This window comes from Drosophila takahashii, chromosome X (assembly GCF_030179915.1).
Source record: "Drosophila takahashii strain IR98-3 E-12201 chromosome X, DtakHiC1v2, whole genome shotgun sequence".
NCBI classification, from domain to species: Eukaryota; Metazoa; Arthropoda; class Insecta; order Diptera; family Drosophilidae; genus Drosophila; species Drosophila takahashii.
The window spans coordinates 13,363,104-13,389,689 of NC_091683.1; the positions used below are offsets into that span (position 1 = coordinate 13,363,104).

Here is a 26,586-nt window from a genome sequence, read left to right on the forward strand (position 1 = left end):
CACAGTTCATAACTTTATGGAGTACTCTTTGGAGACCTTTATTACGACCAACACAATTAGCCCGACAGCGTGCGCCTTTAATTAAGTAACAACCTTTCTAACAGCAAAATTGAGCTTGCTAAATTCACTTTTCACAGAGCGCTCAGTTGCACTTCTCTACACAGCAATTAAAAGGAGATAATAGTAAAAAAAAAAATGTCGGAAAAAAAACAATAAAGCTCTATGACCTACTGGGGAAAAGCGGGGAGTGTCAGGCACTGGAACTTCTAGTGCTTATCGGTATCCACGCCCGTGTCCAAGAAGTCGTTGACCAGTCGCATGGCCTTGCGGGGAATCAGGCGGCCGATCTTCTCCACGGCGACGAAATGGCGCGGAATGGCGGCCTCCTCCAGTCCCTGGCGCTGGGCCTCGATGATCGAGCCGGCGGCCACCTCCGCGGAGATCAGCTTGAACAGCTTGGGGAACCGGTAGCGGGGGTTCTTGCACAGACCCGTGTCGATCATGTACGGATAGATGGTGGTCAGCTTGACCTGGAAATGGGGATAATAATAATGGTTGTAATACCTGAACTTTGTAACTTGAGTTTAACTTAGGATTACACAATAAATGCTAAAGAATTCGCGTTTGACTGTGACTTAACCCTAAGTTTTCATTGATTAATAAGGTTAAATATTATGAAATTATATTAATGAAAATAATAAAAATACTTGAACTTTGTAACTTGAGTTTAACTTGGGATTACACAATAAATGCTAAAGAATTCGCGTTCAGCTTTGACTTCACTTTAACTTTTCTTTGATTAATAAGGTTAAATATTATGCTAATATTAAACATTTTTATTAGCTATATTATATTATTATATTTGAACTTTGTAACTTGAGTTTAACTTAATATTACACAATAAATGCTAAAGAATTCGCGTTTGACTTTGACTTTACCCTTAATTTTCATTGATTAGTAAGGTTTAATTTTATGCTAAGTCTAGAAGAAGTCTAGAAATGGAGATAAAAATAATACTTGAACTTTGTAACTTAAGTTTAACTTAATATTACACAATAAATGCTAAAGAACTCGCGTTTACTTTTCTTTGATGAATAAGTTTAAATGCAGCATATTAAACATTTTTATGGGCTACTAGTCTAAAACTAAGATGCACACTGAACAAAGAGAATGATATACCTGTGCATTAACCATTACCCGTTAATTCCCCGACAATAAACCACGTTTCTTTATTACATTCTATAACTTTTTAATGAGGTCCCCAGCTGGACCATCATGAATCACCGAATTAAGCTAAGAAAAGCTGTAAAATGAAGTGGTACTCATACTCACATTGTTATTGGGGTTCTTCTGGCGCAGCTCCTCGGCGAGGGCGGACATGTAGCCGCGGACGGCGAACTTGGTGCCGCAATAGGGCACCAGGTTGATCAGTCCAAAGAGTCCGGCGCAGGAGGACAGGGCCACAATGCTGCCCTCGTTGCGCTCAATCATGTCGGGCAGGAAGGACTGGATGATCTGTGGGGGGGAAGATGATATTTAGATTGTTCTCCATAGAGATCCCAAGATCAGATCTTCAAGAGCAACATACCCAGTAGTGGGAGATCACATTGATGTCGTACATCAGACGGATCTCGCTTTCGGTGTGCTCCAACAGGGGATGGCAGGGCATGATGCCGGCATTGTTGACCACCACATGGACGAATCCGTGCTCCTTGCGCACCTTCTGGGCCAACTCAATCAGCTCCTCGCGCTTCGTGACATTGCACACATAGCCGAAGGCCTTGCCGCCGTTCGCCTTGATCTCCTTGACGGTCTGGTTGTTGGTCTGCTCGTTGACGTCCCAGCAGAGAATGGTGGCGCCCAGCTTGGCGTACTGCAGGGCCATCTGCTTGCCCATGCCGTGGCCAGTGCCCGTGATCAGGACCACCTTGCCGCCGACCTCCTCGAGGGGCGCCGGCCGGAAGAGGCCCACGATCGCCTCGAAGATCGCGATCCAGAACTTGGCGATCAGCAGCAGGATGTCCACCACCAGCAGCACGATGTTGTAGATGTCATTGCTGTTGGCATTGCTGTTGCCAGCACTGAAAGAAAATATATATCATTTATTTATTTTGCAGCCAAAAAACAAACAGAAAAAAATCAATTTTTTGCCAAAAAAACCTAACTCCAATTTTTCACAAAAAAAATATTCGTTTTTTAGCCGTAACAATGGAAATAAAGATCCAAATATGGATTGTCATACCTTTCTTTCTCGTTACTAAATTTTAAATCGATTGGCATTCAAACCTGGGAATTTTAATTTTTGTCAATTTTTCGCAAAAAATCATGAGGAACCCCTTATAAAAAAATTGAAAATTTGCGAAAATTTTATTTTATCAAGATCACCCGGAAAGTGCCATGGATTTATTTTTTATTTTGTTATCTGTTCAAAACAGTATGCATTTTTGGTGTAGGACCATTTTTGACCAAGTTACAGCAAAAAAACAAACAGAAAATAAATCAATTTTTTGCCAAAAACCCTGATTCCAATTTTTGACAAACAAATTATTAGCTTTTTGGCCGTAACAATGGAAATAAAGATCCAAATATGGATTGTCATACCTTTCTGAACTCGTTATTAAATTTCTAGTCGATTGGCATTCAAACCTGAGAATTTTAATTTTTGTCAATTTTTTGCAAAAAATCATGAGGTACCCCCTTATAAAAAAATTGAAAATTGGCGAAAATTTTATTTTATCAAGATCACCCGGAAAGTGTCATGGATTTAATTATTATTTTGTTATCTGTTCAAAACAGTATGCATTTTTGGTGTAGGACCATTTTTGACCAAGTTACAGCAAAAAACAAACAGAAAAAAATCAATTTTTTGCCAAAAACTTTGATTCAAATTTTTCACAAAAAAATTATTAGTTTTTTGGCCGTAACAATTTTTGTAAGCGATAACGAATTTGACCGTAACTAAGTTTAACTGAAGCATTGAACTCAACGCACGTTTACTTAACTGCCAAATTAACTGATAACTGGTATATTAACCTTTGGTTATTACCTTCTCGTGTTAAGCTTAATTTTAAATTTAATGCAGTTCCCCTGCCCTTTTCGGACGTAAAATATATTAGGCATATGAAAATGAATGAACATTATTGGAGGTTTATTATATGATGTGATCTTATATGTGTGGTTGATTCAAAAAATAATATTTGATTTTGAAACTATTTAGAAGAAGCTATGCTGTTGCTCAAAATCGTTGTATTCAACATTTTGGATGGTTTTTTTGGGAAGTGCGTGCCTCTGCTAATTTGACTCTTGATCCAAGCATCATAATTATAAAATGGAGTGAAGTGGAGCGGAATGGAGATGGAATGGGATTAATCCGGAGTCCAACTCTTGCATGACCCAAAGCTATTTGGAACTGCGAGTGTGCGTGTACTAGCGACAATCGGATGACCTTTGGCATCCTCTATATTTTTTGTAGCTACACTCTCAAAAAATCCCTTTTGAAATACTACAGTTTTCAGCCTCAAAAGATTTCATATTTGTAATCCCATCTTATATAAATTAAATTCTGTTTTGTACGGAAGTTGCGGGTGTGGATGGGGTGGTTCCATCTTGGGTCAGCGCTTTTTTCCCAGCTCATGTTCTGTAATTATATTTCTGGCCGCAGCTGCGTGAGATCTTGATAATGTCAAACTTTTACTGTTTCCAGCTTTTTGGTTTTGTTTCGTGTATTTTTGCCTTTGCGTTACGTATGGGCGTATATATTGCCGTATATATATGTTATATAGTCATAGTCAGCCAGATCGTGCCATCGACTTATCGGTAGCCCTGACCATGGCCTCGCTCCCTCTCGCTCGCCCTCTTTCACTTTCTATCGCCCCGTCCCGCTCGCGCATTTCACTTCCATGGAGACCGCTCTTATCGCCGCACTTCTGGAATGGAATGCTATTTATAGCCGGTCGATCGGACCCAAATCGTGCTGATCAGCCCACCTAGATAGTTCCAAACAAATGCACAACGAAAATTGGTGCACTCGAAGAATAGAGCATTCATAAAATATTACTCATTCTTCAATTGGTTAGTTTGTAAAATAATCTAAAGTATCATTCGTTTTTGAAGTATAATTGAAAAATAAGTATCAAGAAAAAAACAATTTTTTAGATAATGATATTCATTCTAATCCACAATTGTATCACTTCCTGACCAAGTCTATACAAAATTTTAGTAATTTTAGATTTCATATGCTGATCATTTCGATCCTTTCGATGCTTTTGGTAATATCAAGGTTTCTAAGATCATCTAAGTGATCCCAAATCCTTAGTTGAAGGCTAATAACTGAACACGATCATTGGTCAAGGTTTACGGGGCAATTTGAAATAGCTTAAGTAAGTCGGATGAAGGTGAATAGCGCTTAAGTGAGCTGATCCAGATTGCACAATGGTCAAAGGTTGCCGCGATCATCATCCATATATGGATGGGTTGTTGGTATTGGAAGTGGTCTATATCTGGTTTATAATGGGTCTCGGAGCCAATTATTCCCGGGGAATCGAGTTGATTTTCCGGAACCCATTGAACCCTGCTCCTGGGCAGCAGTGGTAGACCCCCAGATAAGGTTGCGTTATCGCCGACAATAAGTATATTGCACTACATGAGTGTAGAGTAGTTCCATTGATAAGATAGTTGCTTCGTTCTCACTCTCTATTCACTTTTTTTTCTGCTGTTTGTTACCAACAGCTCTCCACTTCGTTGATTACTAACCTTTGCGAAACTTTCGTCATTTTGTATGCGGTTGGTTATATCCTTTTAGGATCGTATATATCGTGTATATAGGGAAAAGGGATCTGCGGACGATCGGAGCAGCCGGAGCAAACCGTTAGCGGCTGTTAACGAATTCGGACTGAATATTCAGCAAAGTAAACACTACGCACCGTGCCGCCACGCCGGTCTTATAAGTTATTATTTCAAATCTACTCACACACACCAGCGTGGGCCTTTCAGATACTATATGGTACTATACACTATACACTACTCGTAGATACACTCTCTGGGCAGCGACGCCGGCTGCGCAGGCGGCAGAGGCAGGGGCGCCGGCAGAGCGTTCTATAAACACGACTACGACATATGTTCAATGGCACTGCCATTCCGATTTATTCCATTCCATTACAATCCGATCGGATCCGATCTATATGGAATATGGAGCGACATCCATACGCCGCACACAGTGCAACTTCTCACCCGGTTTCCACATATTCGTCTGTGTGTCTGTGTGTTAATCGGGGTCCGATAATAATACCCCCGAGTGGGGGGTGCACCAGTACCCCATAGCCCATAAAAAAGCTATATATGTGTCATATATAAATACACACAGCTAGCCGGAGTTTACGACCCAGATCGTTCAGATACCCAGATACTCAGAGATGCCAAAGGTGGAAAGGGTGCCAAAGGGGTGCTAAAGTAGATGCACGTCGCAGATACAGATACAAAAGCTTCGGCCGAACATTATACCGTCTCAGTCGCAGTTCAGATCGGTTCATCGGGAAGTTACATTTATTTTCTATTTTTTGTTTGCCTCAGCATGACCACATCGATAGCGAAGATAAGGACTCCAGGATGATCTTTAGACCACACCGAAGCTTAACTCATATGTCAAATATTTATTATAATATTATATTAGTTTATTATATTTTCTGGTTGGATCATCCAAAGTTATTTTATTTTTTCCCTGTGCACTACTTGACCTCTGAGACATCTGAATTTGCGATTAGATTGGAGTCCTTACTATTTGCGCAACCACTATTTGCCAGCTCAGCATGATGAATCACTTTCCGACCAGGGTCAAAGTATGAGGTTCCACTTCCACGAAAAACCCAACCCATTGCACCCTCTGAAGAGTCAACCGAATAGAATCCAACCCATGGCGATAAGAGTTCGATTAGTCAAACGGGTTCGTAATAAATTTGCCACCACATATTTTACTTGATTGGAAATATTAATAGCTCATGGATAATTCTACTTAATAATAATACTTGTTTAAGTTATATCCGCAATCACAAACAAGTGGTTCTATACAATTATTTATATGGCCATATTATATTCTGTTTGATTTTTCTGTTTAGGTTGCATTGTTAAGTATTCCATCATTCATTAACAACTGGTTTATTTTTACAATGCATCGAAGCATTGCAACTTTTAGTTTAATTGCATGTACCCGTATCTAAGATACCATAGTTGGTTAATGTATTCCTAAAGTTATTAAATAAAGAGCATCTAAGGCTGATTGATTAGCTTTCCAGTGTACATTGCCATAGACTATTTATTGTATATGACATTAAAACAATAGATTTGTTACATTGTTTGCGTTCATTGTCATTAATCATAGGTATTACTTTTTACTGTTTTCAAGTCTTGTCAACTTTGTACAGAAATGTACAATTGGGAATTTGGAATTTGGAATATATTAGGGAAATACTTTTGTAGTGAATATTTAAAATGTGAAATATATTATGAAGTTCGTTAATAGAATAGAATGTAATATGATATAAAATAAATATAAATATAAAGATAATAATGCAATACTCACCGGTGATCTGCTGACTTTCCCGCCAAGGGTAGCATCTTCCTTTCCGGCAACTCGAACTTGGACACCAAATACACCCAGTATGTTGCACTCATTCCGGTTAGCCACCGATCCGGTCCACCTTCCACTCGCCAGATGCATCGGATTCCCGAGATATTGGTGGGGGCAAGGAGGCGTTACCCAATGAAACAAAACAATTCCGAATAGAACAAGCTTTGGGCGTTGCATGAATGCATTCAATAGATAAACAAGATTCGTGACAATTCGTTAGTCGGCGGCTGTATTTGTATCTGGGCGGCTATAGTTGCACATACTCGTATATAGTTGTGGATGCGGCTGGCTAATCGAATAAATTAGCTCGCATTACCGGACCGGTTGACTGGTCGGTTGGCTTATTGTTTCACCCGACGCTTGCATAAATATGACGCCTTGACGGCTCATCTCACTGCATCTCAATCTCTGGAACGATCCATTTGTGGATACGTGACAATTACAGGTTAGCGACTACAAATTGCACCCCCGTCGTGGGTCGGGGTCACCCCGGTTAACTATCAACCGCAATTAGCCTTAACGGCATCCCCCAATCGAAGCCGCCTTACGTCTGCCTATCGTTCGGGGTCACCAGTTCAGGTGTGATTTACGACCAGTTCCTAAGCTACCGATTTGCTTATAGTTACAGTACTACACTGAATGAAGTGTAATTCTCTGGGGGTTTGAGCCTTAAAACCACTTGTCAGGTCATCTATTTGACAAATGTTAGCTACTATTTGGGGTCACCACTTGAGGTTTCATAATTACTAAACCATCTATGAATAAAATCTACTATTCTAATAGATAATAAACCACAAACGTTTTAATATTGTATTTAATAGATGTTAAAATATAACAAATTCCAGGGTGTTAAAGAAGCAAAAACAGATCACACCTGCAGCGTTGAGAAGAAAGAAACCACAGCACTGTCCGTGGGAAGACACTGTCCGAAGGCCTCGATTAACAACGGTTCAGCCGTGACGGTGCCCATAAAGTCCTCCATGGATACCTGCAAGAGATGCCATCTCAATGTCAATTCCTAAGTCACTCACCTCACTCACCTTGCCATCCTTGTCCAGATCGAACTTCTTGAGCACAATCTCCACCAGATCCTTGACACCCTCGTCCGGATCCTCGTCCTGCGGCTGTTTAATCAGGCAGTTCCTCAGCAGCGTGAACATCTCGTCCTTGGTGATGAATCCATCGGTGTTCAGGTCGTAGACCCGAAAGCAAAAGGCAGCCCGTTCCGCCGGAGTTCCGCGCAGGAAGGTCGAAAGTCCAATCAGCCAGCCCTCGAGACGCAGGGGCAGACCCTCGTGGGCCTTGTCCCAGCTGCAGAAGATGCGCTCCATCAGTATCTCCTCGGTGACGATGTCGAAGGTGCTGTGCAATAGCTCCCGGAAGACTATTCGATCGATACCCTATGATATGGGGAATTTAACCTGAACCTGAGGCAGCCATTTCATATTTACCTCCACGGCGGCATGTGGCTTGGCTATCGCGGCACTCGAGGAGCTGGAGGCCAGGGTCTTGGCCGCATACTGGCAATTGGACACCAGCTTGCGATAGATCCGGCACAGCGCATCCAGTTCGTCCCTGTTCGGGCGCCACGCGTCATAAGTACTAGGCACGTTTGATTTATTTGATCTACTCACTTGGTGAAGCGCGTCTTCTTGCGCAGGCTGTCCAGCAGCTTGGGATTCACCTTGCCGCTCAGCTCATCCATCCTCCGTTGCCGCTGTTGCCGTTTGTTCTGCAAGGCAGCCGCGGCGGCCTTCGACTGTTGGTTGCTCGAGTTGCGCTTGCCGCTGGCAAGGAACACGGATACCGTTTTCAGTATCGTTTTGTTGGCATGTAGTGTGGATCTGGGTGCTGTGGGTGCCGCTGCACCACCACTGCTGGTTGCCCCACCACCATCCGGCTGCCGATTGGGTGTCGGTGTTGGCGAACGACCCTTGCCGGCGGCGCCCGCCTTGCCTGCAACCGAAAATTGCCCATTCCCGTTCAGCATTTAGCTTTTACATGGGTGCGTGTCTCTGTCTCTGTGTTCGGTTGCTACTTTATGTGTCAAAGTCGACACGCTCACTCCTCCTCGAGTTTAGCCAGAAAAGCCCTTCAACTATTGTGCATAGTTGTATGTATGTGGAGCAGAGGCAGAGCAAACAAAAGGCCTGAAATGCAAATGCGGCTCACATCCACATATCCACATCCGTAGCCCCCCATTCATGGCCCATCGAAATGGGTAATAGCGTTCACATTCTGCCCATAAATTGTTTCAGCCGGCTATTTCGATTCAAATGCACTGAGGGAAACCGATAGTAGAGGACTAGAACTACTCACATACCAAATTTCATGACGATCTAATGATTATAATGGGCATAAGTTCCATTTTAAATGGGTTCCCTAGCAATATTTGTTTATCTTTAGTGGAATAGAACTACTCACATACCAAATTTGATGACGATCTAATAATTATTATGGTCATAAGTTTTATTTTAAATATTTAGCAATATTTACTGATCTTTAGTGGAATAGAACTACTCACATACCAAATTCGATGACGATCTAACTATTATAGTCATAAGAGCATTTTTAATTCGGTTCATAAGCAATATTTAAATATCTTTACTGGAATAGAACTACTCACATACCAACTTTCATGACGATCTAATAATTATTATGGTCACAAGAGCCATTTTAAATGGGGTCCTTAGCAATATTTACTGATCTTTACTGGAATAGAACTACTCACATACCAACTTTCATGACAATTATTGTGGTCACAAGAGCAATTTTAAATAGGGTTTTTAGCAATTTTTACTTATAGACCGAAAACTAATAATTTATAAACTCTATCTGGTATTTCTCCGAGTGCACTCATTTACTTTTGTGTTCACTTTGATTTCAATCTGCGCCCATACCACCTCGCTTTGTTTTGCTTCGCTGTGTCGTGCTGCCTTTGAGAAAAAATGTTATTATCTTGTGATTACCCATATAAGTAGAGGAGCATAGGGGCCTGTCTGTCTATCCATCTGTCTGTTTATGACCGCCTCCGGGCCAGGGCACTATAATTTTATTAGCATTTCCATTTGGCCCACCAAAAAGGGGAAGGGCTTTCGCTTTGGGGGCTCTGGGGGCTTTGAGCCCTTGAGAACCGTCTGTCTAGACCCGTTCCTATGTGCGGCATACGGTTTCATGTAATTTGTTGATATCGGTTGCCCGGTTGCCACACGAACACAGCGAACGGGTCGCCACCCACACTCGACCACTCTGAACTCCGATGGGGCGAATAAATCAGACATCTTTGGACCTGGCAGTCCATCAACGGGTTGCACCCGGCGCTGCGCCTAAAAATGCAACTTCCTGTGAACTTCCTGTATGTACAATATACCACCGATATACCAATTACATATGACAGAGGACCTGGACTTTTGGAAAATCCCCGATTCAGTCGCGATTGGCAAGCCAAACGAAGGGATCTATTCCGGAAAGGACACGGACTTTGCTAGGAAGGATATCAGGTTAAGTAATAATTTCAAGAGATTATTTAATAGAATATTATAATACAAATTCCACATTGGGACCCTATTTTAAGGTAAGCACATTTTATTAAATCCTAAATAAAAAATATAAAATCAATGGGTGAAATATATACCCATTTTCTATTGATTTTTACTAATATGTAGCCATGATTTTCAATACATTGCAGGAGAGTCAAAGGGTGGAGCGCAAAGTAACTGCGATTACATCACAAACAGAAGCGACTCTGGATGAAGGACCTATTTTATAGCTTCCATGGAACACCGAGGGACTCGACTTTTTGGAGAAACTCCCCCTTTGACCTCAAATGGAATTTAGCCAGGCCGAACTTTGGTTCAACTATTTTGCAACTCGGTGCACTGCACTTTGTGGGGGCGCTGCAAAGTATGCTATGGCAATTGTCGGAACGCCAGGAGTAATTACAACTCGGCACAGAGAAACACACACACACACACACGAAATGTTGCTGGTTCTTGTTTTATAGATCTTTAAAGTAGATATATATATACCCATGCTGGCTCCCGACTCCTCTCGCTGCGGCTGTTGTTGTTTTGATTGTTGATTGCCCGATTAACTCCACGCAGGAGCGTTAAACCGTGTCCCTCGGCCCTTGGGCCAAAACAAAGGAACCAAAAAGGCGAGGAGGAAATCAACAAATCCGCCAGTTTCCAAGGCGTTGACAATCCGCAGGCACTGTCAGTTGGTCTAGGTAAGGAGCAGAGTAACCGCAGCCCGTGGAACGTAAGCAGTAACCCCCTGAATTTACTCGAGGGACGGGGGGTGGCACCAACTATTGACAAAACAAGGCCAAGAAACGGGCGTAACTTTCTTTTCCTTTTTTTTTTTGTTTTTATTTGTTAGATTTCACTTGTTTGTAACATGGTTTTTTTTTTATATATTTTTTACTCATTTTTTGTCTCCCTTCGTCCAATGGGGCTTACTTCCTTCCGACCTTTTTACTCCGATTGCTTGAATTACGTTTTAATTATTGTGTCCTGATAGATATCACCATACACATATATATATGGTGTGTGTGTTGTGTGTAGCTTATATACAACTATCAGATTACTCGTTACTTGCTTTTCGACTTAGGCGTAAGTATTGTTATAGTGTTAGTACATAGTACAGCAGAGCGGTAGTGTCTATATATCTGCACTTTCATTTGATTTCACTTAAGACCCCTCTTCAAAGTCACACCCTCTAAATGCATCGAATCCTCCGAATCTGATTAAGAGAGCGAGATAGAGGGAGAAGATACAAAGAGACAAAGAGAGAGATATAACCAATAAACAAGTAAATATGGTAAAAGCAAAATGTATTATAATAAAAAAAAACAGAGTTGGTTTTGGCTTAAACACGGGTGGCATAAGTTAGACATAAGAATTATTGCATTTAATTACACGATCAATTCGAATCCTATTTTAAAATATTACATAATAACCGTACAATAATATTAATTAACAAGAAAAAGAACTGCAACGTTTATTCTGTCTGCTCCACGCAATCGTCTCCAAACGCTTCCTCTAGGATTTGTCTTGGTTTTCTATTTAACTCTATTTAGTTTCGATCGTTTTTCACTTTTGTTTTGGTTTTTGGGCAGGGACAATGCTGCTAAGTCAAATATGATTTTCCGCAGTTAAAAATTCCTAGATACATAAAGTGTTTTAATATGCAGACAATGAAAGATCCTATTAAAAACGCGTACACAATTAAACAAAGCGAAACAAACATACACATAAAGCTGGGGGAGAACAAAACACACATTTCATTTGATTTGATTTGATTTCATTTCGTTTCGTTGATCAATCTAAGCGGTAACTGAGGGTTCGGGTTCGGTATCCTTTAGGTTCAGATTGGGTTATCATCGTGTGGTACTTAAGTATGTGGTGAGGGGGTTCCAAAAACTTGTGTGTTTGATGGTGGTACTTGTGTTTACGATACTTTTTCTATCAACTTGTTACTCCATTGCTAAACTCTAAAGAACGGGCATCGACGTCTGTTTAATGCCAGATCAAGGCCAAAAGCAATTTCACGTCATATTTCGTATTTCGTATTGCGTGTGCACTTACTATAACCATTTAAATTGCGTTTGCATCTATGCTTTTATTTGTTATCTTGTTTTATCCATAATTACTTTAACTTTTACTTTTGTTTCCATCTTGTTTCTGTTTCCATTTTGTTCTCCTCCGTTTCGTTTTTGTTGTGGTCTATATATCTGTTACGATCTGTTACGATCCTTGCTCCAATCCTTTTTAAGACTTTCTTTTTGTTATCAGCTACTGATGGCTAAACTAAGAGTTTTTTAAATCTTGTTTTTCTTGTTTTTGCTGCTTACATTAGTGTGTGTATATATATATATATATATATATTGTATGTATATATTTATATGTATGTGCGTGTGTGCGCAGATCATCACACGCCATTATCGAATCACTTTCTATCTTAAAATCCAATTATCATTTATCAATTATATATATATATATATGGATATATATATATTGTTGGTTGCTGTTCCGTCGCCAACTGAAGGGAGTGGTGTTCGTTTGGTTGGGTGGAAATCGAGGCAGGGATCGGGTAATGGGGCAATGGGATCTCGAAGCATTTGTATTAGGCTGTTGTCAGTGTTAGTTTAAGCGGTATTTCCGTAGGCTGGCGGTCCAACCGATATTATAACTCCATATCCCTGGCCTCGTCCTCACTGTAGTCGGACATGCTCGACTCGCTGTCGCTGCTCTCCCGCTCCTGCTGCGCCGCCCGCAGCGCATCCTCGGTGGCATACCGCTGCACATAGTCGGCCACCTTGCGATGGTACTCCTCCGGCTCGTGCAGGTACAAGGCGGCCGCATCGCGATTGAGCGGATCGACCGGATTGGGATATGTGAGCAGTTGCGGCAAGAACGATTCGAAGATGTTCGACAGATCGTACAGCGCCGTCCAGGCCTGATTGATCACATCCAGGCAGACGGTGCCGGAGGACTCGTCAATGTTCGGATGGTAGATCTTGTTCACGAAACCGATGCTCGGCGACTTGAAGGGATAGTTGTCGGGCAGGTAGACGCGCACCTTCCACACGCCGCCCTCGTAGGGCGTCTCCGTTGGACCGAAGAACTTGACGTGGAACTCGTTCAGGCCGCCCAGGATGGTCACCTCGTGCTTCGACTCGATCAGCTTGATCACATCGTTGTCCATGCGTCGCTTTCCGGCACTCGGCGAGGACATTTTGTTTGCTTGGGATCGGGCTTTTGATTTGATTGGTTTCGTTTGGTTTGGCTTTGCTTGCTTTTGATTTGATTCGGAGTGGTCGTCTCCTCGTTGTCTTTCTCTAAGGCTAAGGCGGTGTTCTGTTGGTTTTTTGTTCCTTCCGGATATTGCTATTGGGTTGCTGCCGCTTTCCGCTTTCGGTGGCCCTGCTGCTGCTGCTGCTCCTCCGCCTGCCTCGAACTGCTCCGCATTCGTCAACTCTCACTGGCGCCGTCCAGAGTAAAACGGGAGCTGCCTGCAAGTGGAAATTAAGGGAGATGAGGATAAGTACGTGAAGGTTATAGCTGTTTAAATGTTTATTAAAAATTTAATGATTTTTAAGAAAATAAAGGGACATTTTAAAATGCTTTTTCAGACCACTTTGAATTTTTAATGAAATAAAATAAATAATGGTACCACATTTAAAAAGGTCCCATATTTTTCAAAAGATAATCAATTTCGGAAAAAAAATTAAAACTTATCTATTTCCAAAATTTTTCTACATTACAGGCAAGTTTTTCCGCCAAAAGTTCCACCTTGGCAAGTGGGACTGTGGCGCCAAGGCGGGCGATATGATCTGGAGGAGGTCGTGTTACCTTCTGAGTTATCTATATGCTGTATATATATTTTTATTCATGGTTATGTGGGTCACCAGCGAATCTCTTGCTTTTGCACACACATACAGACACAACATGCACATGCATACTTGGCCTAAATGAGGAAACTATGTCAGCAATCTGTGACGTCGTCGCCAAAATCCTCCCACTCCCGCTCTCTCTCTCTCTCGTGCGCTTTCTTACTCACTCTCTAATACGTCATTGCCATTTGCAAAATTCGTCGTCCTTCGAAACGGATTTGCTCAGCGGATTTATGCTGCATACTTTCGGGATACCGTTATGCTCTATCCCCATCGCCACATCTCTCTTTGTTCTTTTCCCACTCACTTGCTCTTGGCGATTTCGTTTCAATTTCAATTCCGTGTTCCTTCAGCGAGGTGGGGTGGAAGGGGGTCGGGGTGGCCAGTTGATTGGTTGGGTGGCTGTTGTTTTCAAACAAGCTCAGCTGTTTAATGTTGTTGCTCGAAAGTCACAGAGAGAGAGAGCGAGAGCAAAAGAGAGGCAGCCCCACCACAATCTTGAAATCAACAAATGTACAGTGGAACCAACGATTAACCCGTTTGGATTTTAGAAACTTTAATTTAAAAATATTTTAAACAAATAGGAGCCAAAATAAAACGTAATTGATTGGGCTGAAAATTTTTCAAAAAGCACAAAACTTTAGAAAAATGATCATCAAATTATGTTAATTACAGAAATGATACTTATGGTTATTTTATAAACACTGTCAAGACATCACTTGGTAATATTTTAAAATAGACATTTCGGTTGACCCCACTGTGCTCCATTCTATGGTTCTCCCTCTCTCCCACTCTTGGGGATGAGCTAATTCTGCTGTTACTGCTGTTACTCTCTTGCACTTTGTGTTTGTGTGTGTGAGTGCTGGCTCTCCCTTTCTTTTTTTCTCCTTCTGGCCACCCCACATCAAAAGTTTTTCCGTTTCTGTCTTTCTGCCACGGTTTGGCTTCGTTAGCTTAACAAATTGTGAAATTCTCTTTCGATTTCAGCGTGTTGTTCGTGTGTGGAGGAGAATTGCTGTCTCTGTTGTTGTTGTTTTTGGGGCTTTACTGTACGCAATAAGCAAAGTAATACTGTTTCTCGCCGTGGTTGTTGTTGTTGTTATTATTTGCATTGCTTTTGTGTAAGACTTTTGCAAGTGTGCGTGTGTACTTGTGATGCGTCCACATGGAAGATCACCAAGCAACAAAGCAGCAGCAGCAACAACAAGACACAATTGAGAGTCAGCTGCAATTTGAAGCTTTTGTTGCTGTCTCTTGGAGGGGTCGCTCTTTCTATTGAAATCTGAATGCCTTCATTTTTGATATCACTATTGGCACACAAAGAATTTAACGAATACTTTTAAATAAAAACCTTTGACAAACACGCATTTTAAATGTCTATATACTTTTACACTTTTTGGTAACTTTGTTATTTACTTGCAACTAATGTTGTGGTTTTTGACGATGATGTTTGTTGTTCCTGGCCCTCCGTCTCTGCATATGTGAGTGTGTGTTTTCGTTTTCGCTCGTTTTGTTGTCTACTTCAACTAGTTACTGAAAATTAACTGGCAACAGAGTTTCGAGCCCCCAAAGCAGAAAGCAGAAAGCAGCGCACGTTGGAGCTCACGAGCATCTGACGGCGGCAGCGACGCCAGCATAAAGCAGAGAGCGACAATCAGGAGAGCAAGCGCAAAAGAGTGAGAGAGTGACAGCGGAAGGGGGGAGGCGGGGGCGGAGAGAGAGTTGGCTGAGTGCAGTACACACGAAGAAACACCTACCCCCTAGTTAAATTTTAAATATTTAAAAGCGTTAATTGAAAGGCTATGAAAAATATAATGTTGCTCATCTTCCAGGTTCAAAATATTTCATTGCATGCTTTTAGGTCCATATATATTTTTGCACACTTTTAATAGAGGGTATTATTAGTTCTCAGTGTAGAGGCCCCCTTCAAAGAAAAATCATAATAACAAAGCGATGAGCAACAACAAATTAGACGAAAAGAGAGCCCCAAAGCAAAGCAAAGCAAAGAAAAGCTATATCAAGGACAGCGACAGCTGTAAAATGCAGCAAAGGCAAAGCCACAAAAACAACAAGAAGCTAGAGAAAGAAATGGGGAATAGCAGCAAAAAAAAACCGAAGTGGCGATGCCCTTCAAAATTGCACACATGCGAATGTGTGTGTGGAGCCTAGCAACAAAATACACAAATATGTACATACCAAAAGCGATTGAAGGAGGAGAATTAACGAGGTCAAATGCAACGGTTTAACGAAGGGTTCGAAAGCAAAGTCAAAATCAAAGTCACAAATTAGGAAGACATCTTGCAGAATTTGTTTTTGCGTTTTGGCAGCCTCCCCCACACACACACACATAGTCACATTGGGTCATTGACTGCAAGTGTGTGTGTGGGTGTGGGAGAGGGGCAAAAAAAGGTAGCGAATTGTGTTCGTTTCAAAATTAAATGGCATTTAATTTATTACTTCGCTTTCGAGCGCACATTTAATTTTACGTGCTGATAAGACTTTTAAAACGCAAAACAGAGGGAGAACGCAATAAGCAGGCCAATAGCAAAGCAAAGTGCGTAGTTTTCGGGTAGGTGGGGTAGGGTGGTGTGCAAAAGGGATGGCAATAGCACAACAAAGAAAAGATTGCAACTAACGGGAGTTAAAGAGCTCCCCACATGCACACACACATACATACGTTCGTGGCTTAGGGTTTTCGAACAACGGTGAATTATTGGAAATAAAGGCAAATAACGGTTGGGAGTTTGAATTCGATTTCATGCAACCGAAATGCGAAATTAAGAGTGTGAGAGGGAGAGAGATGGAAAACATTCACAGCTGTGCGGGGGTCAAACTGCCATTGTTGTTGTTTTTATAGTTGCTCTTGTCGCAATCTCACCCACACACACACACGCAACCAAGAAACTCGCAAATATCCGTGATATTATTAAATGCAGTAATTCCATTTTTCATCAAACAATTATGCATACACACACACACACCCACCGTATATTCTGTACCTTTTCGTCGTTTTATTTTGATTTCTCTTGGTGTGTGTATATATTGGCAGTGGTCTCCCGTTTTAGTCGTGATGTTGTTATTGTTGCTCGTGGGTGGTGTTGTTGTTGTTGGCTGGCGACCGCCGTTGACTCTTACGCTTCGATACTTCTCCGCATTGTTTTGTTTTCCGTTAAAAGACCAAAGCCCTCTGAATGTCACTTAACAAGTTCTTTTAAAACTTAACTATTTTAAAGTCACGGAATTGATCACGTCGCGTCACGCCAATTCAGTGAGACCGGAGACGGAATGCGGGTAAAAACCGAAGCTCACCAGTGGAGGAATCACTTCATAGAGATGAGAAACTAGCCATTTTGGCTAGAATAAGCTAAGAAAAAGCAATCGATATCACGTTGTTGTTGCAGCAATTATCGATAAACTGGGGGCGTTACAGCGTTAACCAGCACTGTTATCGAATTTGAATTTGAAAAAATCGTAATGTAACCCCTTATAAATTTAACCCCTAAAAATTTTTAAATTTAGTCATTTTTCGCAAAAAATCGTGATGTAACCTTATAGCTGTAGGCCTTGAATTGTCCAAGCTACGACTAAAAAACCTTACAATAATCTCAAGTACAATACATAAGAAAACTAAAGGTTTAAATATAATGAAAGCTTTAAAGATTAAACACAATGGATTACTTGAATTGTTTTATTTATTATTTTCGTTTCTTACAATTGCAATTTCGTTTCGTTACATTTTGAATGCGCTTATTAAAACTTGTAATTTGTTTGGTTTTCTGTTTTTAGGATCTCTGTTTTGTGTTAAAAATGAGAGGATAACAATCTTTTAAATTATCTCTATTTGCTTGACGTAAAACGTGTTTGTTCTTGTTAACGTAGTACTTTTAAACATTAATTGTTTTTATTGCAGATTCGTGTACTTCTTTGCCTCATTGTTTTTGTTTTGTTTTATTATTGCAATTACCGAGAGTGTTATTTAAATTTAAATTTAAATTCAAAATCGAAAGGTACAATTTGTGGTTAATATTGGTTTTAGTTTCTGATTTAGTTTTAGTTTAGTTTATAACTGTTTGTAAATATCCCTTTTCGTTATGAAACTTGGCAAATTAAATTCGTTCATGCATCAGCAGCTTTTCAAATTCTCAGTTTTAAAATAAGATCCAATGGGAAATGTTCGAATAGATATTCCTAGATGAATGTTTTAATATCATGCTCATGCGTTTTTGATTAAAATTGGTTGCCTAAACAATATAACAATGAGGACCTCTCCAACGTAAAAAAGAAAGTAGATCGCATTTGTCTAAGGGGAAAATCACATTGGATATTATTTCGAAATCGACAATTTCGTAGTTACATCAACTATTATTATAATCCGGGCTCAAGCGATTTTTAAATTCCCTCCTATGCTACAGGCAGTGTTTCCAAAGCCACTATTTGTTAACTGGCGTGCGTGACAACTTAAAAAGTTTATTGCTTCTTCGTTATAGTGGCTTTTATTAAATTGGAATGATAGCAGGTAACAAAAGCCAATCGAAAACAATGATCCAATGTGGTTTCCGCCCCTAAAATCATTATCTCATGGCTGCAGGGGGTTAAAATGTTCATTTTCCTTCCTTTTACTTTTTATTTTAATTTCGTTGTTTTTTTTTTCTTTTAAGTTGGATAACTGTGACGCAACAATAACAAAGAAAGGCCAATGAAATCTGTCTAAAACTATTTATGCTTGTCGATGAGTGTATGTGTTTATATAGAGATAGATATAACAATTCCCAGCGGATCTACCCTTAATAAATACAAATACATGAGGATCCTATGTCACTTGAAAACTATTCACTAAATAACGTACAAATGCAAGATAACTGCTTGAAAATAATATTAATATTTCCTACCGTAAATAAATATAATTTAAGGGTTCCGCTGGGAAATTTGTTTTGTTATTTAGCTTGAGAAATAGTGAGAGAGATATAGAGAAAAAGTGGCGTATGCCCCGGGATTAAAAAAAATATATATTTTAAAAACCTATCATTTCTGAGCAATAAAACTTATGAATACAGATCATACAGATTCCAAAATGCATACGCCACTGCGTGTGTTTTCGTGTGTCTTTCAGCGAGGGAAAATTGCAAATGGGTGTCCTTACTTTCAATGCTTTCTGCAGAGCGTTCCGATCCGCCTCAATTTCCAGCCTGCCTAGCCTAGCCTCCAATTAATATGTATTTGAGCTTTAACAATTGTCAATGATTTCCTGTTCGGCCTAGTTCTCCTCCTCATAGATTATATAAACAAATTTAACATTATATGCTCGTTACATTCGAATCGATTTGGATTTTTGCTAGCTGCAAATATTTTCTTGTCATACATCGTTAATATATCAATTGTTTACTTGTAGATTACAATTAACCTTCCATTCGCGTTTGTCATGAATGTATATTTTCATTATAGGTGTATAATTAGGCTATAAATATCTTATACTTTGAACGCATTCGCTCGTTCTTTTTTTTGCGCTTGGTTTTATATGTCAAAATTTTGAATTCCAAATAAATTGGCAATTATAACTACAAAAATTTAAAAGTGAGGCTGATTTTTGACTTTGTTTCTGGCTAAAATTGTCCCTGGCTAAATTCTAAATTAGTGAAATCATCCTAAACTGGGGATAATTTAGTGTTAGACCTTCTTTCGTTCTTTTGTCTAGATGTTTACGGATACGCTATTGGGTATCATCTCTATGAGGTTGCATCTACTCCACATGCAACTAGTACATTTGTCCTGCTTACAGACTATGTTCATAAGATATATGTAGAGTTCCCCCTCGATCTGTTCTGAATTCTGAGCTCCGAGGGCTTTCCGAGACCGAGACGCTAAACAAATGCGCAACAATTCACTGATCGAATTTAAAATAATCTACGAATTTACGGTTGGCTCGCTTTCAACGGCTCGCCTCACTAGCAACGCTTTACAATTTTGGTTTCCCTCCGTATTTTGGTTTGGGTTCTCTAAGCCTTGAACAGCTGCGGGAACTCGTTGGCTATCTCCCGCACCAGCTGTTGATCGGAGGCACTGCACTCGGTCTCCTCGCAGAAGATGCGCGTGAAGATCTTCATGAGATCGTGCTTGCGGTGCTGGTGCTCCTGATAGTTCGTGTTGCGCAGGATGCGTCGGCACAGCTCCAAGTAGCAGGGTCGCGTCTGGAATGAACAGGTGAATAAGTAACTGAAGGGTTTTACGATTTATGATCTATCCTCAGAGACTCACCGAACTACCGGCATCCAAGTCGGACAGCTGGCGAACCACTATGTCGATGAGCACCTTGATGTCGTTCGTGTAGAACATGCCCGCCGTGTCCGGATGGCTGAATATGTCGATGAACATCCGCAGCACCGTGTTCATGTGCTCGTTGGGATGCTTTAGCAAGCGTGTTGGATCATCTGGTTAAAAATAACTTTGATTACTACAATTTTCCCTTAAATAAATACATTAGATATTACTCCTAAATAAAGAGCTTGAAAATGATCGATATTTTCGATATTTTGACAATATTGATTCGATAAAATCGATAAATAAAAGGGAAAACACAATTTAAATATCGAGAAAGAGCAAACTGTCGATATATTTTCAAGCTCTTCCTCAAACAGTAAATTTAAATCAACCAATTGCTTAATTCAGAAACCCATTTAAAAATATTACAAGTTTTTAAATAGAAAGTTATAAGCAAAGATACATATACTTAGAAATATTAAATTATATTTAAGTTAAATGGATACTATTTACAACGTTTTTAAACTAAATCATCGCTACTTACCCTCTCGATTGAGCAGCAGCAGCAGCTTCTCCGTGAACACCTTGGCTGAGGGCAAATTCTGCATGCCCTCGATGATGACATTGAAGGTGTGCTCGCTAAACTGCTGGTTGAAGGCCAGTATCAGGGCAATAACCATGTCCACCAACAGCTCCGGATTGTTTCCCTCGACGATTTCCAGCAGGAAGCTGGCAAAGTGGACGCCCAAATAGTCTGCAAGGCATAATACATAAGAATTCGATGCGAAGAACTCACCGATCAATTCAAACTCACCCTGATGATTGACCGGCATGGGCTGTCCCAGCGAGAAGATGATGGTCAGCATCTTGACCAGCTGCTTGAAGCGATCCAGATTGGAGAAGTGCGTCTTCATGTCCTCCACCTAGAAGTGGGATTATATTATATCACATATATCGTATTATATTCAGTCAAATCTCTGATTCTGCTTACAATCTCCAGGGGCAGCACCGAGGTCAGCAATATGTCCACAATGATGTAGTCCAGATGGCAAGCGGCCGTGAAGGTCTTGAGCAGCAGCCGCTTGATGGACCAGCGCGTCTCCATTTGGTAGTACTGCACCAGATTGATGAACATCTGGTACTGATCGCAGGACATCTCGTAGCAACTGATGCTCTCATCAGCGTTGATCTGTAGGGAGTAACATTTAAATGTATTACAGAAATATAGTCAATATTCATATTCAAACATCGATATTATTGAATCACTATTATCAAAATATCGAAAATATCGATTATTTTAAAAATCTAACATTAAATATTACCAAAGAGGGATTAAATTGATCAGTTTTCAATACGAGTTGTTCTATATTTCTCAAGCAACTCTCACCAGAATTCAGAAATATTCAAAATTCATATTCTCGATATTTAATTGGAGTTTTAGCATCAAAACATCGATATTATCGAATCAATATTGGTCAAAATATCGAAAATATCGATTATTTTAAAGATCTAAAACTAATCTGATCCATTTTGAATACGAGTTACTTAAAATTTCTTAAACAAAGCTCACCAGAATCTCGACGAGCTCCTCGAGGAACTGAATGATATCCTCCTCGTCCTCGTAGAGCATCCAGGTGCGCTGCTCCGTGTCGTTCTTGCAGTCGGCCAGCTGGGCGAAGAGGTACTGCAGCCGCTTGGCGTCGTGCGTGATGCCCAGCAGCTCCTTGGGCGTGGCCACCTTCCCGGTGACATGGACGGCCACCGCCTCCAGATACGGATTGATGGCCCCGTTGTACAGCTGCTCCAGGCTGGTCAGCACCACGCGCAACGCCTCGCAGGATAGATCGAAGCTGAGGTTGGTGTTCCGCCGCAGTGCGTCCACAATCTGATAGACATCCGAGGACTCGACCTTCAGCTGCCCACCGCCCGTTGCCCCTCCCTCCTCGATCCTGCCCAGACTCATTCCGCGCTGCCCGCGGTGCGACGGACTGTCGATGCTGTCCAGCGCCTGGCTATTGTCCGCACTATCGCCGTTCGCCTGGCAGCCGCTGGCATCCTCCGACTTGTCCGGCGCACTGTCCGCCTCCTCCGGCTGCAGCTCCTCCTGGTGCAGGGCCGCCGTGCTCCCGTTCTGACCATTCCCATTGCCTCCATTGCTACTCCGTAAAGCTGAGGCGGAAATGGACGCAGAGGCGGCAGAGGCAGTGCTGCCACCGTTCGGCGGCTTGTGCTGCTGGCTTGTATCCTTGTATGTGGTGACCACATCCTCGCTGGTCGTCGTCGTGGTCGTTGTCGTCTCCGAGGGCTCCGAAGTGATGCTGTTGTCCTGCGCCACATCTCCGCCGGCGGCTGCTTTGCTCGACGATCCCGATGCCGCCGATGCAGTGGGCGTGGCTGGCGAGGGCGATGGAGCTGGTGCTGGCGGTGCCGGGAGTGGCTGCTGCTGCTGCGGCGTCTGGATGGTGCAGCTGCTGCCCTGGAACTGCATGCTGCCCATGCTGGGCGACTCAATCATGCCCTGACTTTTGCCCTGACTGCACGAGGAGCCCACCGCCGGACTGGACATGCTCTTCTTGCTCATGTCCAGCCGCTGGGAGCCACCGCTGCCGCTCGGCGGCGGACTGTGCTGGCGGAGCTGCGTCTGCGACTGGGTGGGATGGGGATGCGAGTGCCGGTGGCTGCTGCCCTTGTCGCTGTAGCTGTGCGAGTAGGACAGCGAAGAGTCGCCGTCGCGCTCGGAGCTCTCCGCATAGAGTCGCTCCATGGTGTGCTTCTTCTCGCGCAGCCTGTCCAGCAGCTCGTCCTTGGACATGATGCCATTGATCTCGTGATCCGTGCACTTTTCCAGCGATTCTATGGAGGAGTTTAGAAAGCTGATGAGGAAGTCGTGCTCCACCTGTGGGGTAAAGTATGTAAATAACTCTCCTAACATCTTGTTAAAGGTTTAAGCACCCACCTTAATCTTCATTACGTAATTGGAGGGCACAAAGCCAATGTTGCCCTTCATGCTGACCACTTGCCACCAATTGCGCTGGCGGGCGGATGTCTGGTACAGGATGAAGTACTCGCCCTCATCGAAGCTAATGGTCTTGGGATAGACCGCCTGGAAGTCGTACAGCGCCTTCAGCATCTCGATGCCTGTGCCGATGCCCAGACCGATGTCACTGGCTTCTCCTCCTGGTCCACTGGGGCCACTGGATCCCCCTGCTGCCTCTGCTGTCGCTGGAATTTATATTAATTCGAAAAACCAAGCTTTAATTGATAGGAATTTCAAAGAGGGGCTTGGAAAATTGAAAAATTTCCCAGCCAAGGGGCGTCGGCACTCACACAAGAACACACGGGAAAAACTGCAGCAAAAAAAAAGTGAGTTAAGTTCACTGCCGAGGGCCAAAAGTCGGACTGCCGACGGATTTGATTTGAGTTTTTCTTCTACTGTAATCTCTTCTGGTAGCGACTAAACTGCACTGCCGAATTCCGCAGGACTCACGCACACAGACAGGCACGGACAGGCACGGCGAACGGACAAACAGGATACTCCTGCTGCTGGAATTTTTAATAGAGCGCCCCCACACAGGAAGAGGAAAATGCAATTTTCATATTTCACTTGCGCTCGCTCGCTCACTCTTCCTGTCCTTCCCGTTTCTGCTTTCTGCTTCTGCTTTGTGCTTTGTGCGCTGCTTTTTGGTCCTGCAACAACGCCTTGCGCTTTTGATCCTTTTCAGCTTACATTGTTTTCCCCACAAACACAAACACGCCCGAGAGAGCCACGTGGCTTCTGCGCTCTCCGCTCTCGCGGCTACACGGAGAGAAAAGTTTAGATTCTAAAATATCATTTAAATTATAATAATTATAAACTATTATAATCTAACTATTTAGCTACATTTCAATTTTAGTGTTTAGAGCAGCTACATCTCGAGTTCAAGCTTAAGAATTTTTTTTTTTAATATTTTTAAAAATCCTTTAAAATTTCTCCCTATGCTCTTGTTGTTGCTTTGTGTGAAAATCTCAACACGAATAAATCCGTTTCAAAACACAACGGCCCCTCCACTGCCCCGCCCACTCAAGTTTTCTCTCTCCACGCGCGCGCATTTCCCTCTCTCTCAGGATGTCCTTGCAAGAGCGAACCGGTTCATAAATTAGCCACTGAATAACGGTACTAACAACAGTAATATCAAGAGTTCACTTTTCTTGATTGAAATATAAAATATCTAGTAAATTATTAAAAATGAGAGCTAGCTGGGAGTAAAAGGACGTGCTTTTAAAACATTTTTATTTGTAAACATTTTTTTAAATGCTTACTTTATAGATTATAAATATTTGTCAATAGGTAAAATGAACTAGATCATAATAAAACTTAAACTTAAAAATTAAAGGGGATTGAATGAGGATTTTAGAGTCACTAAAGAGTTCATGAAGATGTCAAATGATATCTGATAAATTTAACTTTAAGAATGATATTTTGAGTACTAGCAAAGATCGATTTATAAAGGATCTGCTGGTATTTGTATGATATATTTCAAGCTTCCTTGGTCGTTTCACACCGATTCCGGAACTGTCAAGTGCCGTTTTCGAGGACTAATGATTCCGGAACTTGTCAAAGGACCTGCTGGACTCACACACACACACAGACGCGCCGCAAAAGCGGAAATAATGTATGGAAATGCGACAATGGGGACAACAAAAAGGAGGTGAAGAAAACAGAATATTCCCGCCCACTTACCCATCTTTTTGGGCGCACCTTTTACTGTAATTGCGTTTGTCGGTTGTTGTTGTTGTTGCTGCTGCTGTTGTATTGTTCCTGTTGTTTGTTGTTTCAGACGTCACCTATCCTTCGTCCTGCTGCCTCCTCCACTTCCGCTGCTGACGTCCACGAGCCAAGGACGTTTGCATACGTACTCTTCTTTTCGTCCTGCCGATGGGCGTGTTTCTCTTCCTCTGCTCCCCCGCTCCTCTCTCCTTTGTGCTGGATGTCCTTTTCGGGCGACTGTTAGTTCCGCTGCGCCATCACTTGTTGTTGTTCCCTTTGGCCGCCGCACGCGAATGTGAAATGAAATTCACTTGATTAATTTCGATGATGCGAGATGCGAAATGGGCGCTGCTGCTGCTCTCGCCAAATGCGATGCACTTGTTTTTGTCTCCTTTTCTCGCCTGTCTATGTGTCGCCGGCGGGGGAGGGGCGTATAGGGCCATACAGTGATCACTCGATGAGGTGAACTATAAAAACACAAAAATCCAACAACGGAAAGTGTTATGGATTTATTTATTATTTTGTTATCTGTTCAAAACAGTATGTATTTTTGGTGTAGGACCATTTTTAGCCAAGTTGCAGCAAAAAAACCAAAAGAAAAAATTCAAATTTTTGTCAAAAACTTAAATCTCAAATTTCCACAAAAAAAATAATTGGTTTTTTGACCGTAACAATGGAAATATGGATCCAAATAAGGATTGTCATACCTTTCTGAACTCGTTATTAAATTGGTTTAAATTGGCATTTAAAACTTGACATTTTATTTATTTTTAATTTTTCGCAAAAAATCATGGGGTACCCCCTTAAAAAAATTAAAAATTGGCAAAAATTTTATTTTTCCAAAATCACACGGAAAGTGTTAGGGATTTATTGATAATTTTGTTATCTGTTCAAAACAGTATGTATTTTTGGTGTAGGACCATTTTTGGCCCAGATCCCGAACTTTCGACACAAAAATAGTTCGTTTTTTGGCCGAAACAATGGAAATATAGATCCAAATATGGATTAATTTAAATTAATTTTTTTCAAGTGTGCTAACAAAAAGTTTAAATAATCGAGAGTTCACTTTATAGAGAGAGCACTGTAAGCCGAATGGGGCAACGCATTGTTGTTGTAAAGCGTACGTATGTATGCTCCACACCCTGAAAAAAGCCGCAACACGAACGACACACACAAGGGTTAACGGTGGCCAGAGTTTGTTTATATTTTGTTTTTAACAAGCAATTAATAAGGCCAGCCCGAAACAAGCACTCCGTAGTCACACTAACCAAGTGTTCTTCAAATTACCAACTTGCAGCCGCGGAATCAACAAATTTACAACAAAATTATCCAATCACTTGTTTTTATTTCGGTATTTTTTTTTTTTTGTTATTTTTTCTCTGCATTAGAGGTGGGGCATGCCGGCCTGTTATCGTTATCGATTTCAGACTTCGGCGGGCTGCCAACCTGGCGCCTGAATTCAAAAGGAAAAAGCTTTTCCCTTTGGTTTTTAGCAAAACGTATTTTTATTTGCATTGAATATTTGACAGTACAACAGGGTGGCTTATATAAAAATACTGTTTATAG

At 41.6% G+C, this 26,586-nt stretch overlaps 4 protein-coding genes across 6 annotated transcripts; all 4 read right to left on the reverse strand.

The window, feature by feature from the left end:
• Positions 1–9: 9 nt before the first annotated feature.
• Ldsdh1 (Lipid droplet subset dehydrogenase 1) lies at positions 10–4,909 on the reverse strand. Its single transcript, XM_017139258.3, has 4 exons — positions 4,753–4,909; positions 1,589–2,081; positions 1,333–1,515; positions 10–530 (listed from the first exon to the last, which is right to left on the reverse strand). The coding sequence occupies exons 1-4, from the start codon at positions 4,770–4,772 to the stop codon at positions 267–269; spliced, it is 960 nt and encodes a 319-aa protein (XP_016994747.2). The 5' UTR covers positions 4,773–4,909; the 3' UTR covers positions 10–266.
• A 2,555-nt stretch (positions 4,910–7,464) lies between these two features.
• Positions 7,465–9,222, reverse strand: LOC108055754 (calaxin). The gene is made up of 4 exons (XM_017139245.3): positions 8,257–9,222; positions 8,074–8,197; positions 7,663–8,022; positions 7,465–7,610 (listed from the first exon to the last, which is right to left on the reverse strand). The coding sequence occupies exons 1-4, from the start codon at positions 8,610–8,612 to the stop codon at positions 7,491–7,493; spliced, it is 960 nt and encodes a 319-aa protein (XP_016994734.2). The 5' UTR covers positions 8,613–9,222; the 3' UTR covers positions 7,465–7,490.
• A 2,217-nt stretch (positions 9,223–11,439) lies between these two features.
• On the reverse strand, positions 11,440–17,311 carry UbcE2H (ubiquitin conjugating enzyme E2H). 3 transcript variants are annotated; one of them, XM_017139246.3, is made up of 2 exons: positions 17,018–17,311; positions 11,440–13,637 (listed from the first exon to the last, which is right to left on the reverse strand). In XM_017139246.3, exon 2 carries the CDS (start codon positions 13,358–13,360, stop codon positions 12,809–12,811), a length of 552 nt encoding a protein of 183 aa, XP_016994735.1. In that variant the 5' UTR covers positions 13,361–13,637; positions 17,018–17,311; the 3' UTR covers positions 11,440–12,808. The 3 variants fall into 3 exon arrangements, with proteins under 3 accessions (XP_016994735.1, XP_016994737.1, XP_016994736.1); XM_017139248.3 differs by having other exon boundaries at positions 17,004–17,311; XM_017139247.3 differs by lacking the exon at positions 17,018–17,311 and adding an exon at positions 15,435–15,586.
• A 381-nt stretch (positions 17,312–17,692) lies between these two features.
• On the reverse strand, positions 17,693–26,408 carry LOC108055740 (NCK-interacting protein with SH3 domain). The gene is made up of 9 exons (XM_017139216.3): positions 26,289–26,408; positions 24,994–25,487; positions 23,230–23,495; positions 21,844–23,169; positions 21,265–21,462; positions 21,088–21,196; positions 20,818–21,027; positions 20,271–20,443; positions 17,693–20,203 (listed from the first exon to the last, which is right to left on the reverse strand). The coding sequence occupies exons 2-9, from the start codon at positions 24,995–24,997 to the stop codon at positions 20,012–20,014; spliced, it is 2,478 nt and encodes an 825-aa protein (XP_016994705.2). The 5' UTR covers positions 24,998–25,487; positions 26,289–26,408; the 3' UTR covers positions 17,693–20,011.
• Between the last annotated feature and the right edge of the window lie 178 nt (positions 26,409–26,586).

Bases quoted from the DNA above. Each gene is read 5' to 3' on its own strand.
- Ldsdh1 (XM_017139258.3), bottom strand. From the start codon at position 4,772: ATGACGAAAGTTTCGCAAAG. The intron at 1,516-1,588 runs GTATGTTGCTCT...TCCCCCCCACAG, and splicing joins ATGTGATCTCCCACTACTGG to ATCATCCAGTCCTTCCTGCC. The intron at 531-1,332 runs GTGAGTATGAGT...CCCCATTTCCAG, and splicing joins AGAAGAACCCCAATAACAAT to GTCAAGCTGACCACCATCTA.
- LOC108055754 (XM_017139245.3), bottom strand. From the start codon at position 8,612: ATGCTGAACGGGAATGGGCAATTTTCGGTTGCAGGCAAGGCGGGCGCC. The intron at 8,198-8,256 runs GTGAGTAGATCA...GCGCCCGAACAG, and splicing joins AAGAAGACGCGCTTCACCAA to GGACGAACTGGATGCGCTGT. The intron at 8,023-8,073 runs GTAAATATGAAA...CCCATATCATAG, and splicing joins AGCCACATGCCGCCGTGGAG to GGTATCGATCGAATAGTCTT.
- UbcE2H (XM_017139246.3), bottom strand. From the start codon at position 13,360: ATGTCCTCGCCGAGTGCCGGAAAGCGACGCATGGACAACGATGTGATC.
- LOC108055740 (XM_017139216.3), bottom strand. The intron at 21,463-21,843 runs GTGAGCTTTGTT...TACTCCCTACAG, and splicing joins AGGAGCTCGTCGAGATTCTG to ATCAACGCTGATGAGAGCAT. The intron at 21,028-21,087 runs GTGAGTTTGAAT...TATGCCTTGCAG, and splicing joins CATGCCGGTCAATCATCAGG to ACTATTTGGGCGTCCACTTT.